This window comes from Aethalodelphis obliquidens, unplaced genomic scaffold (assembly GCF_003676395.1).
Source record: "Aethalodelphis obliquidens isolate GAN/ISIS:26980383/991018 unplaced genomic scaffold, ASM367639v1 scaffold7, whole genome shotgun sequence".
Taxonomy (NCBI): domain Eukaryota; kingdom Metazoa; phylum Chordata; class Mammalia; order Artiodactyla; family Delphinidae; genus Aethalodelphis; species Aethalodelphis obliquidens.
Window position 1 is genome coordinate 95,744 of NW_020837951.1, and position 18,952 is coordinate 114,695.

General features: G+C 58.0%; 1 protein-coding gene across 1 annotated transcript in view; it reads right to left on the minus strand.

Annotated features, from left to right (window-relative positions):
* CACNA1B (calcium voltage-gated channel subunit alpha1 B) overlaps nucleotides 1-18,952 on the minus strand; it is a 172,555-nt gene that overhangs the window by 94,642 nt on the left and 58,961 nt on the right. The window contains exons 8-12 of the mRNA XM_027104122.1: nucleotides 17,204-17,319; nucleotides 16,809-16,865; nucleotides 15,626-15,715; nucleotides 6,854-7,063; nucleotides 2,705-2,817 (exon numbers count right to left, since the gene is read on the minus strand). Of these exons, the coding sequence (XP_026959923.1) occupies nucleotides 2,705-2,817; nucleotides 6,854-7,063; nucleotides 15,626-15,715; nucleotides 16,809-16,865; nucleotides 17,204-17,319 (586 nt within the window). The remainder of the gene's footprint in view (nucleotides 1-2,704; nucleotides 2,818-6,853; nucleotides 7,064-15,625; nucleotides 15,716-16,808; nucleotides 16,866-17,203; nucleotides 17,320-18,952) is intronic.

Here is an 18,952-nt window from a genome sequence, read left to right on the forward strand (position 1 = left end):
AGATCCCAAAAGATCAAAGGCGGGGCCTCCGAGCATATTCAGCTGCTTTCCGGCCCTTCCAGGGATGTAGGGTGAGCCTCGCAAATGGGCCTCTCGAAGCAGTAAGTCCTCCAGGACGTGGGAGGGTTTTGACCTTGGTCATCTCAGCAGCAGCTCAGTCCGAGAAGGGCTCGTCTCTAAGAGAGCTGTGGGCACGGCTTCCGTCCAATGGACTGAACTCTGGGAAGACTCACAACACACCCACAATGCTCTTAAAAGGCTTACATGCACAAAAATATCACCAGCTTGGGTTGAAATGCAAAAACCAAAATGAGGCCTTTGGATCCCACAATTCTACTAAGCAGGAAGCAGGCCAAGAAGACCTCAGCTGGAAACGTTCCCTACCTTCCACGGAAAGGGGAGGGGACTCGAACGTTCACTACCTTCCACAGAAAGGGAAGGGGACTCGAACGTTCCCTACCTTCCACAGAAAGGAGAGGGGACTCGAACGTTCCCTACCTTCCACGGAAAGGAGGACTCGAACGTTCGCTACCTTCCACGGAAAGGAGAGGGGACTCGAACGTTCCCTACCTTCCACGGAAAGGAGAGGGGACTCAAACGTTCGCTACCTTCCACGGAAAGGAGAGGGGACTCGAACGTGCCCTACCTTCCACGGAAAGGAGAGGGGACTCGGGTAAAACCAAGAGCCCAAGGGCTCCCAGGCCCCAGAACGAGTCAGGGCTTTCCCAACACGTGCTGGCTGCAGTCCAGCCGGCCCTCCTGTGCATCCCACTGGCCCCGTTTTGAACGGGAAGGTCTAAAGCAGCTACCCCTGCCCGTCCCACTGCTGTATGCTGGGTGTGGGCGTGGATAGCTCGCCTCTCTCAGTTCACGGCTCTAAGATTGAAAGAAACTGTAGGAGCCTCAACCAGACCTGGGTCCGATTTGGATGACGAGATTCGGGGCGCTGAGCTGATGCTGTGATGGGATGCGTCTGGGGAACTGGGAGTGGAGGTGAGTGTATCTTACACTGGATCAGCGGACTGTGGTAGTCAGCCTCCGGGACGGCCCCCAAGGACCCCTGCCTCCTGGTGTTCGCATCCCTGGGTAGCATTCTCCCCATGAAAAGCGGGCGGGCCCGGCGACTCCTTCCTGACGAATGTTAATACAACAGCAAGGCTGACGGCTGTCTCTCCTGAGACTGGTTTCTGTAGCCTCTGTCAGGTACTCGCATCACGAGCTGCCACACGGTGAGGACACGCAAGCAGCCTGTGGAGAGGCCACGGGACCGGGAAGCGGGGCCAGTCACCAACCACGAGCGAGTCCGATCAACAGCCTGTGAGGAGCCTGAACGCAACCCTCCAGTCCTGATCAAGCCTTGGGATGACTGCGTCCCCGGCCTCAGCTGGGCCGTAAACGTGTGAGAGATCCCGGGCCACAGGCACCCTGTAAAGCCACGCCTGGATTCCTGACCCTTAGAAACTGAGATAATAGATGCTTGTTTTAAGCTGCTACGTTTTGGAAAACTTTGTTGGCTTGTGTGCAAATTATTCCCCTGCCCTGGGGCCTAGCTGGTTCCCACACACCGTCACTCTGAAGTCTCCTCCCCTCTTTGGGTCCCCTCTGCCTATGCGCACCACAGCTTTCTTTGTAACCAAGAAGGCAAAGGAGTAGAAGAGTTGGCTTCCCCACAACCATCTATGAAAATCGCAGGTGCCCACGTGTCCCAGAGAGCACCTGGGCAGCCACCGCCTTCCCCCGCCCAGAGCTCAGGCAGCATGGCGGGTGTACGACGCCCACCCCGGGCTCCAGCACTGACTCCCCTGCACACTAGCTGGGCAGTCCTGGGCCCATCACACAACGTCTCCAGTTATTCATGCATGAAGTGAGTCGTCGTGAAAATCTGACGAAGTCGTAGACACTGTCTGTCAGCTGCACTGCAGCGCAGAGAGGAAAAGGTAACGTTAAACTGCATCCCAAGTCGAAGCTTTCCTTCGACCTAGGTCCAGCCTCCTCCCTGGCTTCTGAGAAGTCTGCAGAGGTGCAAGGCCTCCTCGGGCTGTGGCACGGCCGCTTCTCACTCAGAGCCTCCACCAGGTCAGAACTCAGCCTCTGGACAGATGTCAACAGCACCCCATCCCCAGGCTCTGGGCTCAACACAGGGAGGAGCCCAGGGAAGGGGACTCTTCGCTGCCCGGCCCTGTGCTCGTCCACAGTGAGCCTCAGAAACACCTGCCTTCCAGGCCTCCCTCACCTGCAGAGGCTGGTGAAGGGACCCAGGCCCACTGCTCCCCTCCGGCCTCCCCAGGAAGCGCTGCTGCATGTGCCCAGGACCAGACCCACAGGAATGAAGGGGTCAGGACCACAGCCCCCTTGAGCCTCCACGGGACAGCAGACATTTAGAAGATCGCACACCAGCTGCGGAGGAGGCCACAGAGCCTTAAGCTGATCTTGAGACTCTACAGACAGGGCCAGGGAGGGAAGGAGGCTGCCCATGGCCGGCACCCGCACCAGTCAGGGCCCGACCAGGACAGGCCTCCCCTGCCTGCCAGCAGCCTTTCTGACCCACAGGGGATCACAGTCCCCCAGCCCCCGGGCTCTGCTCCACAGGCCCCAGCTCACACTGGGTACGGCATCGTGGGAGGGGTGCGTGCGCTCTCCGGCCAGGACACCGCGGACCCGTCTGGACCCGCAGCAGGCGTCCCTGACGAGGTGGCCCACTCACCCCAAAATCGAAGCAGTTGAAGGAGGACCGGAAGTAGCTCCTGGGCCCCAGGCCGTACATCTTCAGGGACATCTCTGTGAGGAAGAGACCCAGGAAAACAAACTCTGCAAAGTCTAGGAGAAGCCGGAGAAGAGGGGGATTAGCTCGTGTCTCCTCCCACCTGGCTCCAGCCCAGCCAGGAGGACACCAGACCTCTGGGCCGACCCAGGGTGGGGCTTCCAGGCCTGGCCGGTGGCCCCTGAGCTCCAACCTCAGCCCAGGACAGAACAGCCCGCGAACAGACAGGGAGTGTCGCAGAGAGGTGCTCCTTCCAGCTTGAAAGCTGAGTGCCCAGTGCCTTGGGACACAGAGGCAGCCTCCCAGGACTGGGCTCAAGAGTGAGTTCTGGGTCAAGGGCCCAAATCTCCCAGGGGAGGACCCAGGCGTCAGGCAGAGGGCGCCCAACCCCCGTGAGTGAGACTTCTGCCGTCAGTCTCATCCCGCGCTCCGTGCACTGAGGGCAGCTGGAATCCCTCAGCCACCCGGCCAGAAGCCCCGTCCCTCTGCGAGGCCCTCCTGACCCCCCTGGACGCACAGCAGCACCGTGTTGGGTTTTAACCATGTTTGCAGGCTTGCCCCCCTAAAGGCGAGTGTCCCTACCACCTGACACCCCCAGGCCTCCGCCGTACGAGTCTCCCAGGAGGCACCCATGCTTGCTGGGGGCCTTGGGGAGTCATACAGAGACCCCTGTGGGTGGGGTGCCTTGCGCTTCCCGCAGGCTGGGCCGGGCAGGCAGCAGTGGTGAGCAGGGCCTGCCTCAGCCCAGGGATCCCACCACGGCAGTGCTGACCCGGCTGGCAGGACTGAAGGGAGGCTGCACTGGACCTGCTGCGAATCCAGGGCACACAGACACTACCCCTAACCCAGCCTGAGCATAAGGCAGGGTCAGAGCAAGAGGAAACAGTCCAAAAGCGGTACGAGGCCACAGACCGCAGGAGACGCAGCCGAGCTCGGCCACTGACGGGCCGCCAAACAGGAATGCCAGACGTCAGAACAAGGCCACTGGCTTTGACCCTCATCCCAAAGCTGGAATCCACCTATCATTTCAGACAGTGAGCCTCTGACCCCAGGGCACGGGAGCCAGGGAAGCAGCTCAGCACCAAGGGCAGAGCCCACCATGCAGGGCCAGGGACCGAGGGGTCCAGTCACCAGGCAGTTGCCCACCCAGCCTCCCCAGGGCCTCTGGCATCCAGGCTGGTTGGGAGACTTGACCTCAAGCAGCTCATGCTAAAACAGATGGTAGAAGAGGGGGCCACACACTTCCTGCCCTCCCTGCACACCCCGAAATCTACTCTCCCCCACAGCTCTCCACCAAGTGCTGCACAGAGGCAGCGGCCTCACTGGGCAGGTCTGCGGCAGCCGAGGCCCTGAACAAGCAGAGACATCAGTTCCACTGCCCACTGGGCACCGTGCCTCACAGACACACACGTGATGGTTCATACGGCCCTGGAAGGTCTCGGGCAGGGGACCGGAGTACGTGGACAACCAGCTCCTGCCTGGCCTCTGAAACCAGTCAAAACCACCACCAGGGCACCCGAGCCGAGCACGGGACGAGTAATGAGACGGCACAGCAGCCCTCCTGGAGGAACCGCAGGAAAGCCGTGCCCGAGTGCAGTGGGAACACAAGCCCCGGGGCCCCTGCCCCTCGAGGCCCCACGAGAGGAGCTCAGGTCCTGGGAGGAGAGACCACGGAGACAGGCACCCCAGCCACACACACGGCAGACCTTGGAGCTGACACTGCCTGGGTGTCCACCTTGCTCCCGGGAGACCAAAGCGGGAGCCCTGTGCATGAACGAGCACAGGAACCGCCGAAGGGGAGGCTTTCAGAGACAGGGGACACCTGGAGCGGAGCCCCCGGCACCCTGCCTGCTCCTTCTCTCTCCCAAGGAGGAGACCCTCAGCTTCACGTGCTCAGCCTCCCCTCAGAGGCCGAGAAAGGGTGCTCACACATTCATCCCTAAAGCATTCATTCAACTAGCAGGCCCTGGCACTACTCTGAGCTGGCCCGGGAGACAGCTGACCCCTCTCCCCAGAAGATTACAGGCTAGGGGAGTGGAGCAGGTAGGTTAAACAGTGTGTGCATTATAACAAGAGGACAGCGTGCTGTGGGGGGACAGAGGGGCGGGTGGTCAGGTCCATTCCGTGAGGCCTGGGGGTTCACGGGATGACAGCACCCACTCCCATCCCTCCTTCACCATCCAAGCCTCAGTCTCGGGGTCCTTGGTGCACTGGGAGCGGTGTGCTTGGTGGGCAGACAGTGAGGTGCACAGTGCCCGCTCTCTGCGGGGCGGCCAGCCTCAGGCCAGAGTCCCATGGCGAGCTCTGAGGAAGCTGGTCCAGAAGGGGAGTCCCTACCTCCGCGTCTGCCTCCTGCAAGGTCTGCCCTCCCTTGCTGGGTCAGCCTGTCTCAGCCCAGCTGTCAAGGGCACTGAGCAGAGGTGTCCAGAGGCAGCACAGACCCACCCCTCCCTCCAGCCACTTTCCCTGGGGAATATGCTGATGAGCTCAGGGGTCTCCAGAAAACCACAGAGAAGGCAAGGCAGTGAGGGGGCAGATTCCCCGCCAGGGATACCTACGGCCTGGCCCAGCACCTGGACACTTCCAGCCTCGCGCTCCTGCATGTCAGACAAGCGACCAGGCCATGCGGCTCACCCCCAGCCCGCTCAGCTGGTGAATGCCCAGGAAACAAGGAGAAACCACAAGACTGACTGGGCGCCACCGGCTTCTTCCGAGGGAAGAAAAGGCCTGGTTAGGAGGCCCCAGGGAGCAGGCGCACCATTCGCCGAGGTAGGAGGAAGCCCTGTCTCCCCGGGCCCTACCCAGCCCCCAAGGGCGGGGAGACTGCAGCCTGAGGACTCAAGGCAGACACTGAATTCGGTCCCAAACCACGTCCCAAGCCACCAAACCATGGGTCCAGGACACATGATTCAGGGGCCAGGGCACCAGTTCCACATGCACCCTCCGTGCCGTAACCCGCCCTCTCCCGGGGAGCCAGCCTGGCTGCTAGAAGCTCCCTGGGCTCCTCTTGCTTCCGCTTTCTCTTTGCCCTTTCCCATTATACCAGCAAAGATTTCAATCGAAGTTTGGGAAACAGTAGCCTGGAGTCCCACCCCCAACACAGGCCTCCCCACCCACACTTTCAAGCAGCCCGTGGAGCCGTCTGTCCACCGCCCACGAGAACCCTTCAGCAGCTTCCCAGGCTCCCAGTTGGAGCTGCCCAGGCTCAGTGTGGCTGGCCCGTCAGGGGCCAGAACTGGGAGCCAGGACGGTTCTTCTCTGGAGAATGGCTCTCTTGGCCACCTGGGTGACTGCAGGCGCGCAGGGTTCCGAGCAGAGAGGGAGGCGCTTGTGGGGACCCGGAACAGGCTGTTTCCAGATCAGCCGCGGACACGAGCAGGGTGAGGGTGGCTGGCCGGGGAGGGGAGGAGGGAGCACTGACCGCGGCACAGACGCCCTTCGTGTGTCTCCGGAGCTTGTGAGGCAAGACAAAGCAAGGCCTTCAGCGGCGCCTGCAGGCCGGGGTGAGGGCCAGCCCGGCCCCTGCGGAGGGCCGCAGCCCTGCGCCTCCTTGGAGCTGTAGCCAGGCCCGGACAGCTCATGACCCAGAGCCCAGGCCTGGCCTGAGGCTCATGGACACAGGCCTGCAAGGCATCCCTGGTCATGGACACACCCAGATTCCACCAACCAAGAAGACAAGCAGAAACAAGCAGAAGAGCCCGGGGAGGCCCCTGGGAGCCGGGACTCTCTCTCCTCAGGGTCCAGGGCAGATGGCTCCCTCGTTCCCTGGGTCTAAAGCCCTTGTGGCGGAGGACGCATGACCCTGGTGCCCCAGACCCCTCACTACCCTGATGGATGGGGGTCTGACCAGATCAGCCAGGCTCCCTGGAAGCAGGGCCCAGGTTGTTGGGGAGCCGTGGGATGGGGAGCCCAGGCCTGGGGCACAGCCAGGCCCCCAGCAGAGGCCCCTGGAGCACTTTAGTCAGCACAGGGGTCCTGCCCAGGGCATCCCAAAGCAACAGGTTGTGGACCGGAAGCGGTTCAGAAGAGGATGGTGGAGGCGGGGCGGGGGCAGGGGTGGGGGCAGGGGCAGGCCCGGGCCCGGCTACGTACACAGCGCCGTGGTGAGCCGCTGGGGCTGGTTGTAGTGCACCATGGCCACGCACAGCGTGTTCAGGGCCACCACGCACAGCACCACCCAGTAGAAGCTCTGCGCCTTCACCAGACGCCGGATGAAGAACCGGAACATCTTCTCCTTCCTGCGGAAGTACGACGAGCTCTCCGTCTTCCCGCTCTTGAGGCTGGCTCGGGCAAAGGGGGACCCTGCGGGAACAGGGGCTCGCTGAGGACGTGGGGCACAGGTGGGCCCCAGGACACGCTCGCCCTCCGCCACTGTGAGCCTCGCAGATGCGTCCTCGAGGACGTGCATCCCCCACCCCACAAGGACGCTTGCCCCCAGCCCTGGCCCAGCTCGAGGCCCCAGTTTTCCACAGGCACCAAGTGTGTCAGACCCGTTACCGACATTGTGCTAATGACCCGTGTCCCCTGCAGTGGGTCCTGCCCCCACCCCCGCTTCACAAACGAGGGAACCCAGGGCCTCGGCGGTCTCCATGGCTGCTGGGCTCTGGGTGCGAGATCTGGATTGGAACCGGCCTCTCGTCCCCAGCGCCCCCGGCCACCGTCCAGGAGGGCAGCCCCGATGCCCCCAGGCCATTCCCACTCCTCTGTGCGGCCTGGGGAGCCCAGCTACTTCTGGCCCTCCCTCCCTCTGTAGCTCAGGGGTCAGCAGCCAGTGACCACCTGCTTTTCAAGGAGTTTTACTGGAACACAGCCAAGCTCCTTTGCATCTGGCCCAGCTGCAGAGCTAAGTGTGGTCCACAGAGCCCCCAAAGCTCAGTCTCCAGAAAGTTTGCCAAGGAAGCCGCTCCTCTGCCCCGACTCACCAGCCAAACCCACTGCCCCCACCGTCACTTCCACGCCTGCGGCACCTCTGCTCTGCCCCACCGAGAAGCGCTGCGCTCACTGGCTCCTTCTCGGCTCCACGTCCCGGCGTCAATACCGCCCTTCTTTAGGCTCCAGCTAACAGGTCTCCAGCCCCCCAACGATCGCACCCTTATACAGCTGCACTCTGTCGGCTTGACGGCCTGTTTCGTGCCCAACCCCCAGGCCACACTGAGCTCTGGGGGGACAGGGCCACCCTCTGCACCACCCAACCCCTCGCGCCACTTGACAAACGAGTGAGCAGACTTTGTGGGTGCTTGGAAGGTCTGAGTGCCTCCGAGTGCGCAAACCCAGCTGGCTCTGAACCCCTGGCCTGGCCGTCAGTCCCGGGGGAAGGAGCGTGTGGTGTGTGTTCGGTGGTGGAGGGCGCAGTCGCACAGGTTCGTGTGCGTGTCCACACCCAGACTCAACAGCACAGAGAGCATTATCAGGCTGCTGTTCTCTTGGATTCACTAAGTGAAGACGGGCCGAGGCCTCTGGAGAGACCTGTCTACAAGCTGAGCAGCTGCGTCGGGCAGGGAGACGCTGTGCCCCAGACACAGGAGGGGCGGCCCCGAGGAGCATCCGCCAGTCCGCCCTGTGGCGGGGTGGGGGGGGCGTGCAGGGCCCTAACGGGGAATTCCTGGCTCTAGACGCCACACCCCACCCACACCCACGGAAGACACTGCTCCGTCACAGCCTCTGGCTACGCCGGGACACAGCCTCCCCATCCACGGCCAGACACCAGCCAGTGCCGATTATTCGGGGCTGGCTCATTCAATGAAACCTCTTGGCCAGCCTTGCCAAGGGTTGCAAAATGCCAAGGCCACAGCCAGCTCCCTCCTCAAAGGCAGCCCTGGGGCACAGAAGAAGGACAGGCACCCAGTACAGACAAGACGAGGAGAAGCCTCCACACAGGCAGAGCCATCACGGACCCACCCTGTGAACCCACAGGCTCAGAAACCCCAGACACAGCCATTTAGAAACAGAGTCGCACACACGTGCTACACAGCATACCCGGACGCTGACCACGCCCCCAAAGACACTCAGATTCACACAGGCACACACCCGTGAACACACACAGGCCCGCTCTGGGGAGGGAGGTCAAGAGAACACTTGACTCAAGCAAAGCGCTTTGTGCATACCCATGGCCAGTGAGACAAGAAGCACATCCTCCACAGACACTCCCTGCTGGACAAGCCCCGTGAGGCCAGCCAAGCCCGGCCACGAGAAGGGCCTCAGGGCTGCTGCCCTCGCGTAGCTGCCTGGCCACCTCCGCCAGGGCCTGGGTCCCAGCAAGCAGCTCGTGTGTGCTCACGTCAGCTCTCTTTTACGGTGCTCAAGGCAGTTCACAGTAAAAGTGAACACACGTCACACCCAGAATCGTAGCTTTGGGGGAACAGGAGGCACCGGGACTCCTTTTGGCTTTGTGCAGTTTTCAGGGTTAACTTAATCGGCATATATTCTTTATGACGAAAAGGCTTATTTCAAGAAAAATACGTATCTTCAAGCTCAAACTAGGGGCAGTCGAGAATGAAATGGACTGTGGACGGCAACAGAAGTGAGCACTGGCTAGGACAACGCGGGTGCCCACAAACACCTGGGTGTCTTCGCGCTGGGCCCAGACGGGGGCTCGTTAGTCAGTATAACGCCTACGCCCGTCCTGCTTAGTGCCCACCCTTCAAGAAACGCCCTGAGCGGGGCACAGAAACGCAGGGTGGCCGCGACCTGCCCCTGCCCCCACAACCCTGCCAGGTCACAGGTCAGAGATCACAGGTGACAGGCAGGAAGTGCAAGTCCCCTTCCGGCTTAGTGGCTGCCCCTGCGGTCCTGGGGGGGGAGCGGCGGAAGTGACGTGGGCTGAACACCAGGCATGTGGACGTGAGCCCCGTCTGCCCACCAGGCACGTGGCTGGTACACCCTCGCGGCTAGAGAGTCCCTACTGGAGACAGGTCCAGGCTCACATGCGCCCCACAGGGTCTCGGGGTTAAAGGAAACCATGCAGGCCAGCCCACTGGGCCCCGACCCGCAGCCAGCAGGGGGCGGGGAGCGGGGGGGCACCCCGGAGGTGCCAGGCCCCACGTCCAGACCCGTGGGAACCAGCAGGTGCCAAGCCTGAGGGCCCCCGAGTGCAAGGAGACCCCTGGGCTCCGCCGGGGCCACAGGGGAAAGTCTACAGGGTCCCAGGATATGGCACAGCACGAAACCAACGACAATAAAACTGAGAGAGAAAATAAAATTCCCTCCCAAAATCATTCAGCAGCTGAAAGGAAAGAAGTTCACTCTGAAAACCCCCAAACTAGTAGCCTCAAAAATGCAGCAAAGCAATCTTAAATAAACACAGGCACTGTAAGGAGAAAGAAATCATGAGGAAAAGGACGAGAGACACAAAGGAGCAAAGTAAGATACACATGAAGTAACAGGGACTCCAGGACTAAAAGGAACAAGGAAAGGAGGCTGAGTAACTAAACAACGGGAGAAAACATCCCTCACGTAGGAAGACCTGAGCCTGCAGCTGAGGCCCACTGCGTTCCTGACCCCAGGCAAAGGGAGTTACAGGCGATACCTTGTCTGTGCCAGGAAACGAGAGGACAGGGCAGTGACACCCACAGAACAAGAGACAATGACCACAGCAGCAAAAGCTCCCTCGTCCTGAGAACCATGGAGGACACCTGAGTATGACCGGAAGCAGCCAGTCCCCCACCTACACACCCGTCTAAGGGGGCAATAAGGAATGACAGAGCAGGCCTGAGACAAAGCAAACTGCTGTGTGGTGCGCAGCGACCGCAAGGTGAGAACCTCTACGTGACCGTGCGTGCGATGGAAAGGCTAAGTCAGGATTTCTGCACCCAGGGCAAACACAAGGACTAACAACAGCCGAGAACTAAATCCCCCAAACAACTCAAACCAGGAGTGGGGAGCGAGGAGGGCAAACACTGCAAAGGTCACATCTTATGGGTTGTGGGTAAGGGCAGAGAGATGGGAAATAGGGCGATCTCGTTATGGAAATAATGCATCTTGGTGGTAAAGAGGGTAGAGGAATACACTAAAATAGCAAAGAAAATGTTTCTAATTCTGGGAGCAGGGAAGGGAAGGTAACCATTTGTGGAACAGAAATGGGAGGGATCAGAAATGAGCAAAGGAGGAGAGGGTGATAAACGGCAACCTGATCAAAGCAGCAAAGCTGGGGAAAACAGAGACCACAGTATGAAATATCGACACCAGATGTGAAGGAATGAGGAAGGAGAAAGTCACGGATGTCAACCCTTACACTGAACGGAGACAGACTGGATCCCTCCGTCAGGGACAGAGACCGTAAGACTGGGTTAAAAAAAGAAAAAGCAAACCCCAGCTAAATACTGCATGTAAGAAGAACACTTAAAATGCTTAAAATGATGAAGAAGAGTTGAAAATGAAAGGGAAAGCAAAGATACCAAGCAATGCAAGCTAAAAACCAAAACCAATGGTAGTAACAGAAAGTATGACATTTGCTGTCAGATAAGGAATTGTCCAGTGGAGGAACTAAACGGATAAAGAAGGTATTGTGTGATTATGAAAAGCATAATTTACAAAGAAGATGTAACCGTCATAAACTCCACATCTACCAAAGCATATAGTGGGCTAAATACATAAACAAAAGCCGTGAGAAATACAGGAGGAAGCGTCAAGGAAATGCAGATCAAAACCGTAAGGACTTATCACCTCACACTTGTCGGGATGGCGATTTCCAAAAAAGACAAAAGACAAGTGCTGGCGAGGATGTGGAGCAACTGGAACCCTCGTGCACTGTTGGTGGGAATGCAAACTGGTGTAGCCGCTGTGGAGAACAGTATGGAGGGTCCTCAAAAAAGTTAAAAATAAAACTACCTGATGATCCAGCAATCCTACTACTGGAAAGAGAGAGAGAAAGAGAGAGATCTCCAAAATAATTGAAATCAGAATCTTGACGAGATCTGAGCTCTCCATGTTCGCTGCAGCACTATTCAGAATAGATAAGATGTGGAAGCAACCTAAATGTCCACTGACAGATGAATGGATAGAGAAAATGTGGTCTATACACACCACAGAATACTACTCAGCCTTAAAAAAGGAGATTCTGCAACATGCACCAGCACGGACGGACCTTGAGGATGTCACGCTAAGTGAAACAAGCTACCTTCAGAAAGACAAATACTTCATGACTGATTACACGCACATGAGGTATCTAAAATAATGAAATTCATAAAACCAAAGACCGGACGGTGGTGACCAGGGGCTGCTGGGCGGGGATGGCGAGCTGTGATGAACAGGAACAGAGTTTCAGTGAAGCAGGATGAACAAGCCCCGGAGACCTGCTGCCCAGCAGCACAGCACCTGCGATCAACAGTGATCCATTGCACACTTGGAATTGGAGAGGATGGATCTCATGATGTCATGATGTGTTCCTACCACACACACACACAGAATTTTAAGGAAAAATAAATACAAGAGAAACTTATTGATAAAAAAATAAAATGAAGTGGGAACGTTCAAAACACATCTTTCAGAACTGAACAGACCTAGTGACAAAACACAAAGACCTAAAGAACTGGAGAACACAGTCAATAAACTTGACTTTAAGAGATACCCATACAACCAGACAACTCTCCAAAACAGAGCATACACTTTCCATCAGTGAAACTTTTTAAAATCAGTCGTGAACTCAGAGTTTGAAAATTTCTAAACTTAGAGATTTACTGGCCACATTTCCCAATCAGTATCTGATAAAATTAGATATAATAAAAACATACTTATAAATTAAGAAGCACACTCGCAGATAACCTTTGCCTCAAGAGGAAAGTAAAGAAATTGTTATCTGGAAACAGTACAGAGGGGGACTTCACAGCAAAGCTTTGTGCAGAGGAAAATATACAGCCGTAAGTGCTTTTGCTGTTAAAGAAGAAAAAAGAACAAGTGACACATTTTCAGAAGTTAGAAAAATAATAATAAATCAAAATAATGTTAAAACATAAACCTAATAAAGGTTAAAAATAAAAATAATAAAATTGAAAACAAAAAATAGAAGAAAGGAAATCTACAATCTGGTTATTTCAAATGATCATTAATACAGACTAACCTCATATGATCCTAATTCAGAAAATAGAAAGCAAAGGTCAACATACTAACAACTGGAAAAGAGCAAAACCAAACTCAACACACTGTAGTCAGTCTCAGAGCTTTAAATAGGTTCTGCAGTCTGAATGGCAGAGCCCAACATGTAAAGCGCCCACCTGACACCCCACTGCATCTCCAACATGCGTCTCAAACTCAGCACTTCTGAACCGAATTCCGGACATCGTTCCCCAGAACGCACGTGTCCCAGGTCCCGTCCTCCCAGGGAGGGCTACTCTATGGACACTTCCTGCAGAGCTGTCCTTGATGTCTCTCTCTTTCTCTCACACCCACGTCCGACCGGTCAGCAAATCCTGTGGGCTTGTCCTCAAAATAGATCTAGAATCCAACCACTTACCACCCCCGTGGCTGCCACCAGCCGCGGGGTCTTCATAGCGGCCTCCGACCTGGTCCTGCTCCTGCCCTCTCTGCACGGCAGTCTGTCCCCAGCGCCCCGCAGGAGCCAGAGGCTGCCTCCCCTCTGAAGACCACCCTGGCACCCAGAGTCCCCTGACCCGGTCATTTCCTCTCCTGCTGCCCCACCCCGCCCAGCCCCCTCCACCTGGCCCCAGCCACACCGGCCTCCTGGACTCTCCTGCCTCAGGGTCCTCTCACCTGTCATGGGGATGCTCCGTCTCCAGCTGAGCTGGCTTGTTCACTTCCTTCAGCTTTTTACTCAAAGGCGACCTTTCCCGAGGCCATCTGCGGCCACTCTACTTAAAATTCCAACACGCCCCAGACCCTTCAAGCCCCCTCCTTCTCTACTTTTTTTTCTTTTTCACACCTAGCACTGGAATGGAAACTCCAAAAAATGAAAGGCTTCTGCATCTTGCTTAGTGCCGTAGCCCAATGCCGCAGGCACTTCCCAGCGCATCTGGGCACTTAGTAAATATCTGTTGAGTGAATGGACCAGCAAATGACTGAATACAGAAGAGATGAAAAGAATATAAGAGAACTCTACATGCAGCTCTATAGAAACAAGTTAGAAAAGGCAACAAAATGGGAGATTTCCTAACAAAATATAATTTATAAAACTGGTCCAAGTTCTTTTCCTTTTTTAACTAGACGGGTTCACATTTTTATCTCACCTTTAAAGAACAGAAAATCTAGGTGTTATTTAAATTATTCCAAGCTACAGAAAAAGATTTTTTTAACTCTCCAATTCATTTTACAAAATCAGAAGACAAACTCTAGGTAAAATAGGAATGGAGGGAACTCACATGATAAACTTGAAAAAAATTGAACAAAATTCAGATCCACAACATGCATGGGTCTCTTATGGACAAACACAAACGACCCAATAGAAGATGTACAGAGTATACGAAGAGTCACCAACAGCTAAATTTTAATGGGAAAGAAACATTTAAAAAGAGGTTCAAAATCACCAGTAGTGAGTGAAATGAGAATTAAAGTCCCCGTGAAATATCACTCTGTAATCATCCAATTACCCTCAGACTGGTAACAGTCAAAAGTAGCTGCAACATCCAGGCGGGACGAGGGCCGACGTCTTCCCGCCCTGTTGGTGGGTGTGAATTCACAGCCCTTCTGGAGAGCAGTGTGGCGGCAGCCCTGAAGGTGCCAACACACCCCTCACCTCAGCAGCCCAGCTCCTGGGAACCCATCCCGCGAGGGACATAAAGCACTGGTGAGGAAGGACAGATGTTTATAGGATTTGGGGGGCGGCTGATTACCTGACAGTGAATCCACACCACGGAACACCACACAGCTACTTACAAGAGCGAACTCAAATCAGACCAACTGATGGGGAGGGGTTTCCAAGAGGCACTGATGAAAAAAATTTGTATGAAACTATTTCTGTAACATGAAAAGACCCCAAAACTCTACAACACGTATATGTGCCTGTGTGTGCGCGCACACGCGCATGCGCGTGCACACATGTGTGAGTGTTATCGAGAAACAAGGAAGGGTAAACCCCAAGCTATTAACATGGGTTTACTGGGGACAAAGAAGGGGAAGGTGTAAATAAACAGATAAACAAATACACAAATGACTCACTGGAGAGGTCCGTATATAAACGTAACGACAGAATGGGAAGCAGCTCTTCCAACCCGAGTCCACTCAGGATGGCTGGAGAGCAAGGAGGTCTGTGCATGAAAAGCTGTCATTGCCAAGCGCTGGCCCCCCTCCCACACTGCCGAAGGTGGAGACCCAGGGCTGAGCCCCCCTTTGCCGCAGAATGCACAATGACAGGGCATTTAGCGCGAAGAGGCCTGGGCACTTCTGGTGCCAGACTTCTGGTACCAAGCTGAGAGGAGGCACTAAAACGATAAAAGATAAAAGAACCAGGTTCCCCTTTCACTGTTTGAGAAGCAGGGGATGAAGCCAAGGCCTCAGAGGCAGCAGACCCAAGGAACATGGGAGAGACACAGGGTTTAGAAGAGAGATGGCAAGAAACTTTCCATCCCTACAGAGTCAGTGACACACGCAGCCTCCGGCCTTGGGAAGTGCCCAAGGGCTCCACGTCCACACAGGACGGCAGAGCCAAGAGCAGGCAGCAGCCAGCAGTGTGCTGAAACGCATGAGCGTGAGGCCGGAGCAAAAAGGGGCTTCCAGGAGCTGTGCACGCAGCCCACCCCAAGGGCTGGCCCCAGGCAGAAATCCCAGTACCAGGGCGCTGTACTTCCTACTGTCGGGTGGACACACACGGGGCTGGCTTACTTGGGGGTGTGGGCGGTAGGGAAGGAGGGAAGCCGAGGCGACAGGGAGGGAGGGGGCGCGCATTCCGCACGCAGTCACAGGCCCACCGAGACTCACCCACAGCACAGAGGTCTGCAAAACGGTCCTCCCCCTCCTCCGCGTGGATCAGGTCATTCCGGCTCTTCTTGGTGGCTGCTCTCTTCAACACTGCTTTAAACAAAGGGTGGGAGGGGGCGGCATGAGTCCGGGCCTCCAGATGACCTGCCTCGGGGCTGGGTGGTGCCCTTGTGGGCGGTGCCAGGAACCGGCAGCCTTTCCAGATCTCTCCTGAAGCTGAGGCTAAGGGAAGGCAGGACGATGCCTGGCCCCCATGGGACCCTCTCGGTCTTCAGAGCAAAAGGGACAAAGGGATTTTGAGGTTGGGTCCTGCCTGTCCTTCTCTCCACGATGATGCCCACAGGGAAGGCCTGGCTACCATGGAGACCAGGAAACCTCCATGTGGGACAGGGACAGGGCTGCAGCCGGCTTCCCCAACGGCCCACACTCCAAGGCCAGGTGAGACCAGAGAGGTCAGGTCAAGGGCGCAGAGGGGCCAGCACAGATTGCTCAAGGCCCCAGGTGTGGGCCCAGGTGTGGCCCCAGGTGTGGGCCCAGGTGAGACCGCAACATGCGTGGCCATGCTGTCTGGCCCCGTCCTGAGCAGCAGGTGTGAAGAGAGAGCAGCCTTCCTGCCACCGGGGCTGTGCTGGCCCCCGTCCCTGCCCCCGTGGCCCCAGGCTGTGCTGGGGTCTTTCTACAGCAATCTGGGGGCATCTCCCTGAGCCCTGCGGACAGATACAGCTTGGATTAAACTAGCACTTTTCAAGCTTGTAGAAGCAGCGCTGTCCAACAGAACTTTCTATGATGACTTGAAACGGGCCGAGACTGAGGAGCTGGATTTTCACTTTTGTTTCACTGTAACATACGCACCTGCAAGCTCACACTGTCACGTGTCAGCTGTCAGCGGCCACGCTGGAAAACCCAGCTCTCAGCACAGGCTCCCGTGACCCCCAGGCTGAGCCCACTGCCCGCGATGCCCACTCTGGTCCATGGCACGCAGCCCCCCAGGAGCGGGCAGCTGACCCTCCCAGCGCCTGCCTCCAGAAAGGCCCCGCCCAGGACCATGGTAAGCGACCAACGTGCAGGCACCTGGCTGAACAGAGGGCATCATGCTTCACATGCAAGCGTGCAAACGTGTCACTGCCCGCCCAGCCACCAAAGCCCCGTGGCCAGGCAAGGAGTGCGGACAGCGGTCACCTACCATCGAGAGGGGACTTCTCCTCTGCATTCTTGTCCTCCTCGGCCAGCATAACTTCCTCTGTGAGAGAGACACAGCCTCAGGCCACAGCCCTCCTGTCCCCACCCCTGACCAGGGCTCGTCCCCCAGGAACACAGCAGGAAGGAGGTGAGACCCTGCCTTCTCGGCCCTCACGCTTCCCGAAGCCGGCAGGGCCCGTGGCTGAGCTTGTCCCACCGACACACACCCCTTGATGGGGCCCACAGACAGCACCCTGGGAAGAGGGCCTGGCTTGCTCCACCTCACAAGTCGCCCTCCCGAGGGCAGCCCCCGCCCCAGGTGAGCTCGGCCCTGGGAGGGTCCGGGGAGGAGGAGCCAGCAAAGGCCAGGCCAGGAGCACCACGCAGCCCTGTCCTCACCGGCCTTGAAGATCCACTCCAGGTACCCGTTGAGCTCCCGCTCGATCTGCTGCTGCCGGCGGAGCTTCAGGAAGGCCCGGCGGTTCTCCACCCGCTCGCGCTCCTTGGCGAACTCCCTGTGATGGGCGAGGCCGCAGCAGGAAGCAGAGCTGGTGGGTGTGAGCATGCCCCCAGGCCCCCCGTGTGCGGCCAGAGGCACAGGGACTCAGGAGGAGGCCAGGACGGGGGAAGCAGGCCACGGGCCACCCCTCCGGGTACCTCCATCACCCGGTCTTTCCCCGCCTCCCCAGCACTTAACAGGCCCAGGTGAGCCCTCCCTCCTCAGGCTCCTGCAGCTCGTAGGGACAGCGCCTCCGCGCCCAGAGAGGGGCTCCAGAGGGCAGGGACAATTCCACCTCCCCCTGGCCTAGAGCAGGCCTGGGCATGCACCCTCCGAGTGCCGGGCCCTGCCATCTGGACAGAGACGCTACACAGAGCTTCTGGACAACAATCCCCCAGAGCAGAGCTTCCACTTTGTTTCTTCTGCTGCTTCAGATCCAGAGCCTTTGCTAGAAGGAGGAGGGACGGGCAGGCACTGGATCGGCTCAGGGCAGCCAGAGATGACAGGGAGACATTCTAGAATCACCCAGCTCCTCAGCAAACCACTGAGGCTCTCCTGCCCTCCTGGGCCCCCAGCACCACAGCCCGTCTCCCAGCCAAGCTTAGAAGTCAGGAGGCTCAAAAGGCCAGAAGGAAGCCATTCACACACACGGGCACAAGAGCGCGTGCCCGCGCACAGACCTTAGCTCAGGTCCCCAGAGGGCAGGCAGGCACACCCTCAGGGCAAAACAGCTATGCCTGTTCTCTGCCGGGCGAGCGAGCAGCTGTCTCTCCCGCAGGAGAAGCAGCTTCTGGGCTTGGCAGAGGGGGCGGGCCCGGCAGGCCTGGCTCCTGTCACGCAGCCACGGTGAGAGGGAGAGCTTGGCTCCGACCAGGATGGACCCCAAGCCTGAGACTGGTGTCCACCAGGGCCTGAGCTGCTGCAACCCTGGCAATGAGAGGAGACGGCTCCCACCTGGACCTCTCACCAAGTCCGGAATCTGCAGGAACGCGGGGCCCCTCGCGGTCTCCCCACCAGGCCAGCGCCATCAACCACACCGGAGGGCAGGAGGGCCTGGGGGTGGCAGTGGGGCGTGACCATACTGCCCGGTTGGCCGAGAGCTGCCAGCAGAAACTCGCTGCAGTGACCAAGGCCTGGCCGCCGGGCAGCCACTGCTCAGGAGGCGGCTGGCTGTGGCCCGCCCTCCCCAGGCTTTGGCCCCACTGGGAGGAAGAGCTGTGAGAGGAACCACCGATTCTGCTTCTCTGGGCACTGGGAGGGTGAGAGCCCGGGGCGTGGCGGGGAGCAAGGCTGAACCAGCTCCAGGCTGGCCGGTCAGCAGCCCTCCTCCAGATGGGCACATGTCGTGTGCTGACCACTGGCCTGAGGGGCCGCGCAGTCTCCAGCCTCCCCAGGGCTGGCAGAGAACCCTGGGGCCCCGCTGCTGGAGCTGGAGGCCAGAGGGAGGGCTCAGCTGAGCTCATTAGGAAAATCAGCTGGTATCGTATCGGCTGGTCCCCAGAGGCAAGGATGCCCGCAGCTTGGGGCAGGGCTGGGAAACACAAAGTTCGGGGCCCCTCACCCAGTCTCCGCTGCTACCCCTGCTTCTTTCTCACGTTCTCCGGAGTAAGCTTGAGCAGGACCCACTCGTGTCCCGCCAGCCTCCCCGC